At 39.0% G+C, this 13,225-nt stretch overlaps 1 protein-coding gene across 4 annotated transcripts in view; it reads left to right on the forward strand.

Annotated features, from left to right (window-relative positions):
- Window positions 1–13,225, forward strand: part of LOC137346594 (lysine-specific demethylase 2B-like) — a 174,186-nt gene that overhangs the window by 102,975 nt on the left and 57,986 nt on the right. For all 4 annotated transcript variants that reach the window (XM_068010123.1, XM_068010126.1, XM_068010124.1 and 1 more), the window contains one exon: window positions 3,211–3,938. In XM_068010123.1, the coding sequence (XP_067866224.1) occupies window positions 3,211–3,938 (728 nt within the window). The remainder of the gene's footprint in view (window positions 1–3,210; window positions 3,939–13,225) is intronic.

Consider the following 13,225-nt stretch of genomic DNA (forward strand, 5'->3'; position numbering starts at 1 on the left):
GTGTTGTTGGAGTTGCAGCCATCCAGGCAAGTGGAGAGTATTCCATCACACTCCTGACTTGTGCCTTGTAGATGATGGACAGGCTTTGGGGAGTCAGGAGATGAGTTACTTGCTGCCGGATTCCTAGCCTTTGACTTGCTCTTGTAGCCACGGTATTTATATGGCTACTCCAGTTCAGTTTCTGGTCAATGGTAACCCCTAGGATGTTGATAGTGGGGGATTCAGCAACAGTAATGCCAATGTCAAGGGGAGATGGTTAGATTCGCTCTTGTTAGAGATGGTCATTGCCCGGCACTTGTGTGCTGCGAATGTTACTTGCCACTTATCAGCCCAAGCCTGGATATTGTTCAGGTCTTGCTGCATTTCCACACAGACTGCTTCAGTATCTGAGGAGTCACGAATGTTGCTGAACATTGCGCAATGATCAGCGAACATCCCCACATCTGACCTTATGATTGATGAAGCAGCTGAAGATGGTTGGGTCTAGGACACTACCCTGAGGAACTCCTGCAGTGATGTCCTGGAGCTGAGATGATTGACCTCCAACAACCACAACCATCTGCTATTGATTAATTGAATATTGAACATTATTTTCCATATTGCTTTATGCATTGTAGCTGTCGAAATGCATATTGGTATCTGTTATACTTTTATATAGTATTGTTTCTGATTCCTAGATTTAAAAACAATATCTGCTAAAAAGACTTTAGTGTACAGCTTTTTTTTTTAACCATAATCTAAGTACGACTTGCAAATTCAGCCTTCCAGAGAATTAATAAATTTTCTGTAATATGTATAATATTTTGTACTCTAATCACTCCAATAATATTACCGAGAATCCTAACTGATATGAATCTATAGCATTTTGAATGTTAATTTTTGTTCTGTCTGCTTTTAGTTTTGTAAAATAACTGTATTTGGTCCCACTGCAATGAGTAGAAATATAATATTGCACTGAGCCGCAAACTCTATTCCCTGGATTGTGCATTATGTAATTTCTATTCATTTTTTGCATTTACGATATTTTTGTTTACATGCTATAAAGCAAGGTTTGCTTTCTTAAAGACAACCTTAGGTAAATTTTTTGCCATGTCTGGTATCTAAATGTGAAATAATTTGTCAACAAAGTAGCTAAACATTAAATAAAGACAGAAAATTGTTGGAAATGTGTGGAAGGTAAGATTCATCAGTAAAAAGGCATGCATTTATATAGCATTTTTCATGATGTTAGGCTGTCCCAGATAGCTTTACAGCCAACGAAGTACTTTTGAAGTGGACTGTTGTAAAGGAATAGCAGTTGCTAATTTGCACATGGCAAGATACCACAAACAACATTGTGTAATGACCAGATAATCTATTTTGAGATGTTAGTTGGCATATAATTATTGGCCAGTGAGCACTTCTCTGCTTTTCTTCAAAATAGTGCCATAAGATCTTTCATATCTGTCTGAGATGCTAGTCGGGGCTTCAGTTTAATGTCTTATCCAAAGGATGACACCACGCCAGTGCAACGCTCCCTCAGTACTGTACTGACGTTGCAGCCTAGATTTTGTGCTCAAGTCTCTGGAGTGAGACTTAAACTCTTAACCTCAGAGGCGAGTGTTGATCTTAGGATAACCGTGGTTCAGTGGCACCGACCTGAAATGGTAACTCTACCTTCCTACCTCCACAACTGCTGCCTGACCTCTTGAATGTTTCCAGTATTTTCTGTTTTTATTTCAGCTTTCCTTAATCTGAAATATTTTGCTTTTTATGCCAGTGTTAACATCACTTTGGTTAAAGTATCTTTTTGTTCTGCTTGGTCTACATTTATGCATATCAAACATCAAAATGTTATATAACATTATTAAAACTGCAATGAAACGATCCTACTTTCAAAAAAATGAAGCATTTTTGCTGTTGCTTACCTGTCATGATTGAGGAAGAGGACATTCTAAATGTTTAATGTTCCTCGTGCTGTGCCTTGGTCTTGGAAGTCCCAATTGCAATGTAGCTCAGAGCAGCATTAAATTGATACCATCATCAAAAATTCATAGATCCTACTTGATTATCCTATAACTTTGGATCAAGTGGTTTGCAAATTTGTTTGTCTAACTTTAATTTCCTCTGCCACCCATCCCCATCCAATATATAAGCCAGAATTCAAGATCTCAGCTGTGTTTGCTTAGATTAACTACAGTAAGTAAAACCACACCATTTTGTACAATGCAACACTCTCACTAACAGAAAGAAGAAAATCATGGTCTGTCTCCTATTTCTATCATGCCTGGACTTGCCTTATGAGTTGTTTTTTATGGCAGTCTCTTAAAAATAAAATAGCAAATTGAGAGAGAGCAAATGAATGCGCAGAAACCAATGCGACATTTTTTTCATTCAGTTTCTTGTTCCTTGTCGAGAGGGCCAGTAAAGAAAGTAGATCTTATTGAAACTGTTTAAGTTGTATTTACCTCGGCTCAGTTGGTAGCTTCTGTTGCAAAATTTAATGGGTTGAAGTCCCAGTCCAGCTCTTGAGCAAAGAATCTTAGCTGATAATCCATTGTACAATGCTAACGCAATGCTGCACTGTTAGAGATTCTGTCTTTAGGGTGAGATGTTAAAAATTCTGTGGCCCTATTTGAAGAAGAATGGATTTCTCCTGGTGTCTTGGTTAACATTCCTTCCTCAACTAGTGCCACCAAAAGCAGAGCTTTGCTGTTTGCAACAACTTGCAGTGTGCAAAATGGCTGCCACATTTGTTTGGTCACTGTACTTCAAAGTACATCATTGTATGTAAAGAGCTTTGAGATGTGTTATGTAAGTGTAATATTTCAATTGCAACTGGAATACAGCCAGGAGGGAAGCAATGCTTTTTGGCTTCCATGTTAATTGCCATTTATCAACTTTTATTTTGGCAGGAATGCCACATTTCAAAAGAATTAGATTTAACAAAATCCTTTGTGGCTTTGCTTATTTCAAATTCCAAATTTGTGATCTTTAGTCAAAAATAAGAGTCTGATCTTCAAGCCTACATTGAGAGCTGGCCCTTTTTTTCTTTTAGCACAATGAACAAAATTAAATGGAAGAGTTCCACTCTGCAAATGGAAAGTAATTGGCTGTTTTATCATTTGAGACTTACTGTAACTATTAAAATATTTTAAAATTTTTGCAGTGTTAAATTTTGCATTAGAAGGTTCTTAATTTTTTTTAACTAATTTGAATTTTATTCTTTAGAAACGGAAAACATCTCCAAATTCTGAAGAATCCAATAAAGTAAATCACCTTGAAAGATCGGAGCATGCAGAAAGAATAGAACGGATACGACAAATGATGAAACGCGTCAACCGAAATGAAGCAACCAGTTCTAGCTCTAGTTCCAATTCTGACTCCGATTCCAGTTCTGGATCAGAATCCAGCCTACAGAGATCAGCAGGAAGCAGTGGGGGATCTAGTCCAAGGTCCATTGTGAAGGGTGATAACCAAAGGTCCAAGCTCAGAAGGCTGTCTAATGATATTTTTAGTGAGGAAGATGATGAAGAGGAGGATGAAGATGAAGAGAATGCAAGAAACACAAAAACCAACTCTCTTTTGGCCTCAAAGGATCGAGAAAATAACTATTATGGCTTGAGAGGGGAGAATATTCAAAAAAACTCCTTTAGGACAGTGGAGGTTTCATTGAAGAAGAAAAATGGACCATCTAGTCAACTTTGTCACAAAGTTCTAGGAGGTTTGCCTCGTCCTCAGATACTAAGCAAACTCCCTGTGCAGTCTCCTCCTAAGCCATTTCAAATGGAGCGGCACGTGGTGCGGCCTCCACCCGATAGCCCTGAACCTGATTCTCTACCACTGGATAGTGGCTCAGAACATGTGATGCAACGGGAGGTGTGGCTGGCAATATTCAGGTACCTCAGCCATAAGGACCTATGCATCTGTATGAGAGTGTGCAAGACCTGGAGTAAATGGTAAGTGTGAGTAATATGGGAAGTGTATTGTGATTGCTGAAGTTCCTTCAAATCATATACTGGCAGAGATCATTTCTATATCCGTTCTTCCCTTTCTGTTAAGAATTATAATTCTGGCAATTAATTTACTTGCATCTGAAATGAAATATAGCCACAATTCTTGTGAAAACAAAAATGAAAAGGGCTTCCATTTATTCGAGAGGTTGAAGTGACTGTACAGTTGAAACCTAATGAGCGCTTAACTAAAGTAAGAACAGAAAATGCTGGAAATACTCAGCAGGTCTGGCAGCATCTGTGGAGAGAGAAAAACAGAGTTCATGTTTCAGGTTGATGACCTTTCGTCAGAACTGTTGCATCTGCTAAATATTTCCAACATTTTCTGTTTTTATTTCAGGTTTCCAGTATTTTGGTTTTGTATAAGTACTTGACTAAGTTTGCTTAGACATTATATATGATTTGGTTTTAGATTATACAGGCTTCTGGATTGGAATATAATGAGGGAATGCACATGATTGTTATTATATCCTGGAACTTGCTTCCTAACAGTACTGTGGGTGTACCTACACCAGATGGACTGCAGTGATTCAAGAAGGTGGCTAAACTCCACCTTCTCGAGGGCAATTTGGGATGGGCAACAAATACTGGCCTTTCCAGCGATGCTCACATCCCATGAACTAATATCATTCGGAATGATCTCTTTTTTTTTATTAAAAAAGCTGCAAATGTGAATTTATCTGGATTCAGATCTGCCACTTTGAACCCTCAAAAATCTGCAATTAGATTTTTCCTCTAGCCTATATAGGCTATGAAATTCTGGTTGATAAATTTAAAGTGGAGTGTGCTCCATTGCATAGCAAGAACGTCCAGGAATCAAATTATGAAGCTTAATTTGTCAAACAAGTGTTATAATCAGCATCAAATATGTTGTAATACGAATCAGTTCAATACTGCAACATATCCAAGTACACAGAACTGAAAAATCTTTTTCTGGTATATGTTTATGCAATTTTTAATCACTCAAATTACAAGTTTCTTAAATATATTTCACATTGGAACAGGGAATTATTTTTAGTAATGTTACAACCGAGGCGGGAGGAATGCACCATTTTGTCTAGTTCCGCTTCTCCAAAGGTCACAACATATATTTAAATTTTTTCCCACTTACCGATACGGTCAATCATAGACTCTATTTTTATCCCAGAATAAAACACACCAACCAGGTTTCTTTGATGAACAACAAAATTATCAGTTTATTATAAAATCAGTCTTAACCAGTAATGAAACAAAGCATAAACACACAGATTGAAATATAAAAGTTCCCTTTTTTCTTTAGCCTCTCACACGCGCATACACTGGTTAACCGAAAAAATTGAGATTAACTCTTTGGAGCTCCTGTACAAACAAAAACAGAATGCGTTGGCCAAAATACTTGTTTTTTCTTGAAGAAAAAAGAGAAAATATGAAAAGATGTCAGAAGTCCTTTTTGGTTTGGCATCTGAAATACATATAGATGGCTGTCAGTGGAGTCTTCCCAGAACCGTTCTTGTCAGGTGACGTTGAAGATCATTTTGGGTAGGCTTTCCAGGGAAAATGCAGTAACAGGGGTTTCGGGCAGTTTCTTACACTTGCTTTTCAGCTTCTCAAGAGCTGGAACAGGCTGACCTGGGGTCTTGCTCCCTTGGCAAGTTTTCTCCAACTGTCTTTTCAAACCATTGTCCATATCCCAACTAACCATGTCCAAAGCAAAACCAAAAACAATGTCACAAGAATCAAGCCTCCTGACCCCTATAAATCTTGACCTGTCACTTCTTTGTATACATTTTTTCCCAAGTCAAAAACAACCCTAGATGGATCATTATTTGAAAACAGGTGCCTTCCAGTAACTGTTTACAACCCAGACCTCTGAGACCCCTGTAAGAAAAAATCCATGGATGTTAAATCCTAAACATTAAAATGGTCAACAATCCTGTTCCACCAATTAGGTATGTTTATAGTTCTGCTCAAGTGAAACAGCCTTAACTTTGTTTTTTTGAAGTATTTTAGAATTAAATAATCTGAATTAGGGAGAGGCAGGAAATTGCAAGCCCTTTTGAGATACCGCGCAATGCTGGAAATGTCACTGTACTTGTTTATCTGCTACATTGTCAAGCAGGAAGGTGTGGCCAAGCACACAGGCGTAACAAGCCTTATAGTAGCCTTCACACCTGCCCATAGTAATCTAACATTCTTGTGCATATGCCCAAAGGGGATTCTATGAGGTACATTCAATCTAAACAAAAACTACATCTGGCTGGGGATATCTACCATGCAAGAGGCCCTGCTCTCGAGCACATGCCAGCCCACCTATGCTCCTACTAATTGACCATGCAATTGAATATTTAAATGTTATTTTCTCATTTAACGTGCATGAAGTGATGTTCAACTTTTTTCCTAAATAAAGTGATGTCTAAACATTGCTATTGTCATTACTCGGCAAATAAACCAGCCAATTTATCTGCACACAAATAAAAAGCAACTGAGCAACATCACACTGCTACTTGCTTCTAATATCAGCAAAGAATATTTCAATCCCAGGCATATGTTTGAAAGACAACCACCCTTCTGGACTTGACTCTCCTGCTCGCTCAAAGCCTTCCTATCCACAGAGCCGCCTTGGTACCCATAAGGCAAAAGCATCTCCACCATTACGAGGCAGTGAGCTGCCATTTCCACCAGCTAAATTTAGTATTCTGATTCAGGATTTATCCAATAAAGAGGCAACTGTCCCTAAAGCGGTCATTTTCCAAACCCCCAAGGCCATAAAATTGGCCATTCCAGTTTTATAGCATTTAACTACAGAAGGACTCCACAAGCGTAAGTACCTTCAGGAATGCAAATGATGGAGAGCTCAATAATCACGTATGCTATTTGTTGAATCATAGGATTAGAATAGATACTCCCACTGATTCTATTTCCCTCTAACCTTTCAGAACCTATCAGCAATTTTAACAGAGGCTCTTTGGCATGGTAACCAGAGCTTAGCCAATGGTAGGATAAGGAATCTAGCTGTCTTGTTTATAAAAGTTGTTTAACAGCATACAGAAGCATTTAATAAATCAGATGTGAGCAGTTCTTTGTTTGGCATTGAGACATATGTAACTGGACTGAAAGAGCTCTTTCAATATACTCTAGTATATATAGTAACTCAGAACTGATTTGTACAAAAATCCACAAAAAGACTTAGGATTTATAATGCTCCTAAGATCAGCAATGTATGAATTTTATCTATACAACCTGTAGAAAGTTAATCAGTATAGGGCTCTAACTTCCTGAATTCTGCTTTGCAGCAGAAAAATCAACTATGGGAGCTGTCAGTCATAGTATCTGTTAAATTATTTACCATTACTAGTTTCAGTTTCAGTTTTACACTGTTCATTCACATTCGTGAACATGAGTGTACAGGATAAACCAGCTATTTATTACTAGTTATCTTAACATTTATTCCAAAGAAAGACCTGACTGTCCTTTGTCACCACAAAACAAGTGGGCTTATCCATGCTAAACTCAGTAGGGGCACATTGCCCAAGCTTTTTTTTTTGCCTGTGACCACTTGTGTATCATGGATCCTTTGAGCCAAATAAGTCTTGAATCTTGTTTCCATTAGTTTTTACACATCTCAAGCTGTGATACCAGTGTATCCCAACTGTTGCGGATTTAGGATTTAACCGAAAATGAGGTGTTGGCAGGAATCACCGTAAATGTAGGCCAAATGTGCCCATAAGTTGTAACTTGCACATAGGCCTATATAGTTAGGATAGTCTTTAAGAGAAAACAAAGTTTGTGCTTGTTCACTCCTTACCTACAGGGGGGTTTAAGCGGGGCATAACATCTAATAAAGACTATGAGCTACAGTGGTATTTGTAAAGGTTATTGGAGAGAATACTAGGTTAATTGGAGTAGTGGAGGCAGAGACCATTTACATCTTTTAAGGGAAACTTGTGTAAATATTTTGAAACAGAAGATATAGCACCATGGGGAAAGCAGTAGAACTAGTTTTGGATTGCTCTAACAAAGAACAGCACAGGCACGATGGTCCAATTGCTTGTCTTTCATGCTGTAAACTTCTAGGGTTCATTGGTTCTAAGTGGCCTCATTGGTGAAAGCAGAGTCAAGAGATCAGCCTGTTGCTATATTAAATGCATGTTTCTCACCTACCCTTGAGCTATGTTTTCCATTTTAAGACTGAGCTGCACCTAGCTGTATGTGTGCAGGTAATGTGAATTACTCAATGGTGTGAGTATGTTAGCTGCTGGCAAGAGGACAAATCAGGATGATGCCAGTGCAGCAGCATCTTGATTCTGCTGAAACAAATGTTGGATAAATGGTATCTCAAAAGCACACTTTCAAATAGTGTGCAGTATAAAACTTAGAATTCGACTAAATTAAAATTGATCTTAAATTACAAAGTATATTTTAACTTGGTCATCACTGTCGTATCATTTGAAGTCACTGATCAATGTGGATAATTGAGCAATTTAAGATTCATTTTTTATTGGTGCAGTTTTAAGTTTGGATCCAGGGAGACTGGCATCCTTTAGCTGGTTCCTGACATTTATAGTACCAAATCTGGCTTTCCAAACTAGCTGCAGAATCAGAAACCCATTCTTTGGGTTTTCCGCCAGCATAGGGATGCCATAATCCGTGAGGAAGCCAGCTCAAGGAGATTTGTCTCCCAAAATCTGAACGCAAACAGCACCAATTAGAAAGCCGGTGTTAGACTGGCACTTGTTTAGGCCAGATTCCAGGAGGCCACTGTCAGTGAGCCAGCTTTTTTAGCCCACTATCAGAAAGGGAAGCTTGCAAAAAAAAAAACAGGCCTACAATTGTGCCCAGAAAAAGAACCTGAATTTATACAGCGTCTTCCATGACCAGGATATCACAAAGCACCTCGCAGCCAGTGGAGTACTTCTGAAGTGTAATCACTATTGTAAAGTAGGGAAGGGAGTTAGATCTAGTAATGTAAGTTCCAGGAACTGGTTTACAAATCCCTTGGTATTCAACTTAAATTGGTATCAGTGGTTGAATTATCAGTACTCGCTGGTAATTCTAATTGAATTTACTTACCCTGGGCTACCTGGTGGTAAGCTGTGTCATTTTTCATTTCAGACTTTTGGCAATTAGCACAGTGCTATCACAATGTCTCTGACAGGGTGATCAAACCTTACAGAAAGTTTTAACGGAGAGATGCCAGGTGATAGGAAGCAAGACCCAACAGAAGTTGCTCTATTTATAGTCAATGTTCACTTAGTTTTAATCAGATTTCTGGGAAACAGTAATCTCCTTCATTTCAATACTATTAATTTCACTTAATTGATTATTGATTAAGTAAATATATCTGCTAAGTAATGAAACAAATGAGGAAAGTAGCATTTTCCACCTCATAATGTGCTTGGTATTGTGATCTTAAAGGAGTTTTTTTGGGGGATTTTAAAAGCCATATTTTAACAATGACAGTTCACCTAGCCTTTGAACGATTTGTGATTCAAAGTGACAGTTCTAGACTAAACAAGGTTTCAAAGGTAGTGTTTCACCTTTGCTGTGTGTGTGTGTGTGTGTGTATGTATATATAAGGTGTGATTTGATAGGGATCAGTTTCATGTGATTAAATGACAATTACATTGTATTGGAGGTGATGACTATAAGGTTCACAGTAGATTGTGTTCCCTTGTACCAGTATTACATTTGCATGAAATTGAGCACCAGTTTGTTTTTCTTAGCGTTATTTAACAAAAAAGTTGTGCTAGCTGTTCAGTCTTATTGGGTAGCTTTTAAAAATCTGTATTGCCTTAATTTCCAATATATAGATTTTTTTTTTTAAATGCCCGTATGATTAAAAGGGGAGAACCTAGGAGGGTGCGAAAATTACTTTCAGCGTTTTGCTATCCCCAAATGCTAAAGTTATCATTTCTTTAAATTCCAATTTTCATAACCAATCAGAACGTTACTCGATTTTGCAGTTGGAAAATTCCAATCTGTTGGCGTCAGCAAGTGTATTTTATAGGAGCAGAAACTGTGCCATTTACTCCTAATATTGATCCCAGAATGATTTTTAAAAAGTCAGTATTATGAAACTCTTCAGGGTCAAATGAGGTAAACTTTTCCCTCTTTAACTTTCATGTTTGTTGCAGACCTAAAAACATTCCTATAAACAATTTTTGTATGGGTCATGAAGAAACGGTGCCATTTTTTCCCCTATTTAATTTTTCCTTGAAATGGTCTTGCATGTCGGAACCAGACTTGAATTGGTGCCCACACTCCTCTGTATGTTATGTTAATGACCTCAAAATCGGGGCCTGCATAACTAGCAGAAGGATCCCAGGCTGCACTTGAGCATCAAGTGGCTGAGAAAGACACCATTGGAGAGGCCTTGCAGCAAATTCTGTATCTTGCATGGCAGGGGAAGTTAAAGCAAGAGGCATGGTGAAAAAAATTCTTTTTTTGGGGGGAAAAAAAGGGGAGAAGCAACTTGCCCTCACCAAAAAAATATTGCTTTTCTTTTCCAAAGTTTGTAGGAACTTAACTTTCTAAATGCAAATATTCTGCAGAATTAGATGCTCTTGGAGTCTAAACTGTAGACTGAATACTGAAGATATTTTCTGTTGCTCCAACTGGAATGGAAAAAAACCTTGTTAGTCTTTTATCTTGCTGTAAAATAATACTGCTGTCCTTGAGAGTTTAAATCTTTGTTACAACTGAGATAGCAGATTCTATGGATAATGTCATGATGTAGTGGAATTTACTGAGTACAAGTCGTGCTGCGTTTTTTCCCCTCAGTATCATTTTTCATTCTGGGCTGACTACCATGTCCAATTATTGTATTCTCAAATGAAATGTGATCCAGTTCCTTTTCTTAAAATAGCTAAGTTTCAGATATTGAAGAGTGGCCTCAGTAACTGAAGTCTTGATGGCAGAGTGATTGCCGATGGATAGTAATAGATGAGAGAAGTAAATTTCTCCCTCTTTCAATGTTAACTTTATCCTGACGAGTGCAGGTGGCTGAAGAACTCTCAAATACCAAAGATGCGAATAAGCTGTATAAAATCTTTCTTGTCTGTCCATCCATGGATCTAGTTTACATTTATTTGAAATGACTCGTATACTGTTTGTACTATATATGAGCCCTAAAGCAGGATTTTGCAGTGAACGTAAAATGCAGTTCAATAGGGACTGTTCTAATCACAGAAGGTGCATTTTATTACTTTGCATTATGATGTGGAGGGACTTCTGTGCATTCAATGGAATTTGAGTATTGTCTTGAAAATCTCGCAAGCAGTGATTTCTTCAGGAAGTACTAGTATTTATAGTGTCAGTCAGTTTCATTTATCATAAGCCTAATATAAATTTAATATGTAGCTTTGTAACGAATACACTGGGGGTAATTTTCAACCCTCATTGCCTGAGAAGTAATCTGATAACTGATCTACCCAGTGTAGAACACGCCCAATTTCTGTTCTATTGTTTTCAATGGCAGCAAAGTTTAAAAAATAATCCCCATAGTTTTTTTTTTTAAAAGGATTTGCAGATTCGCATTTCAGGCTCATTTTTAAGCGCTAGATATAAAAAACTGGGAAGGTGGCCTTTTGAAGTTGTATTTTTGTGGTAATAACAATGGGCTGAATTTTATAAGCCTGCTGCCGAAGTCTGCAACGGGTGGAAAGAAAATGCGGCCTATGCGGGCCGCACATCAAAGAGCCTCCGCAATTCTAATTGTGGCAGCTCATTTTAAATAGCCAGGGTGGGATGCAGCCCCCCTACCCCCGATCACTGTGCCAGGTGACAATGCCATTTTGAAAGGGCTGTCTGTCCTACCGGAAAATTTAAATATTTAAAGTTAAATGGAATTGGGAAAAATAAATGCATGTCTTTTGTCTCTGTCTTCCACCCCCCCCCCCCCCACCCAATAACAATTAAATTAATTATTTGCCCTCCACCCCCCCCCGCCCCCACTCCAACACCGGCACTAACCATTACCATCTGACATTCGCCCCCCCCGCCCCCTGGCACAAACGGCACCAATTTTAAACCAAGGGCGGCGCAGTGGTTAGCACCGCAGCCTCACAGCTCCAGCGACCCGGGTTCAATTCTGGGTACTGCCTGTGTGGAGTTTGCAAGTTCTCCCTGTGTCTGCGTGGGTATCCTCCGGGTGCTCCGGTTTCCTCCCACATGCCAAAGACTTTCTGGTTGATAGGTTAATTGGCCATTATAAATTGCCCCTAGTATAGGTAGTTGGTAGGGAAATATAGGGACAGGTGGGGTTGTGGTAGGAATATGGAATTAATGTAGGATTAGTATAAAATGGGTGGTTGATGGTCGGCACAGACTCGGTGGGCCGAAGGGCCTGTTTCAGTGCTGTATCTCGAAACTAAACGAAACATAACCCATCCCACTATCCCCTACACCTCTGATGTTAGTTTGACCCTGTTCTCCTCCTGCACCCCCCCCCCCCAACCCCCCCGGGGTGAAGGTATTTTCATTTATTTAAATTGCAGACCCGTCATCAAGTGGCGGGTGGGGGGGTGGGCTGCCACAAGGCCTCGCCACCACCGGTAATATCGGGCCGGGCTCTGTCAATGTTGAGGTCCATGGCGGGCCCCATCTGGGGCCATCTTCAGGCACCCCCCCACCCCTAGCACAGAATTTGATGTCGAGGGCTCCTTAAAATCCAGCCCAATATCAACCAATAATTCGTGCACAATAAATACAACCTTATCTTGGGATGTTCTTGTTTAGGACCAAGAGCCATTTGGATTTCCCATGTTCAATTAAGCTTTATTAACTTTGGTACAAGTTTTTAGGAAACTTTTTGTAAATATGGTCTGTTCTCATTAAATGTGCATCCAGTGTTGCAACATAAATACATTAGTCTGAATTTTTTGTTGAGACTAATGGCGTTCCCTGATATTGCGGAATAAAGCAGGTAGCAGCTTCTGCACTAAGCACATGCGCAGTTAAACACGGAAATCCGGATGTTGAGGTTCGAGTTACCCAGCTCCTCCATCGGCTGTTAATAGACCTCGTCAATAGACTTGGAATTGAACACAATGAGTGGGTCATTAAGATTGACTTTCTTACCCACCAGTTACCCACTAAACACAGCAGAAAAAGTTAGGGCAGGTGCATTCAGGTGTAAGTGAATTTTTAGTGGTGTGATCAGTCATAATTACTGCCTAACAACGCCTCTGGCACTGAATGTTTCAAGTTCCAATGTGGAATCTTACGCCTTCAAATTTAGTGTTGTAGATTTAAAA

The sequence above is a fragment of the Heterodontus francisci genome, chromosome 30 (genome assembly GCF_036365525.1).
Source record: "Heterodontus francisci isolate sHetFra1 chromosome 30, sHetFra1.hap1, whole genome shotgun sequence".
In the NCBI taxonomy this organism is placed as follows: domain Eukaryota; kingdom Metazoa; phylum Chordata; class Chondrichthyes; order Heterodontiformes; family Heterodontidae; genus Heterodontus; species Heterodontus francisci.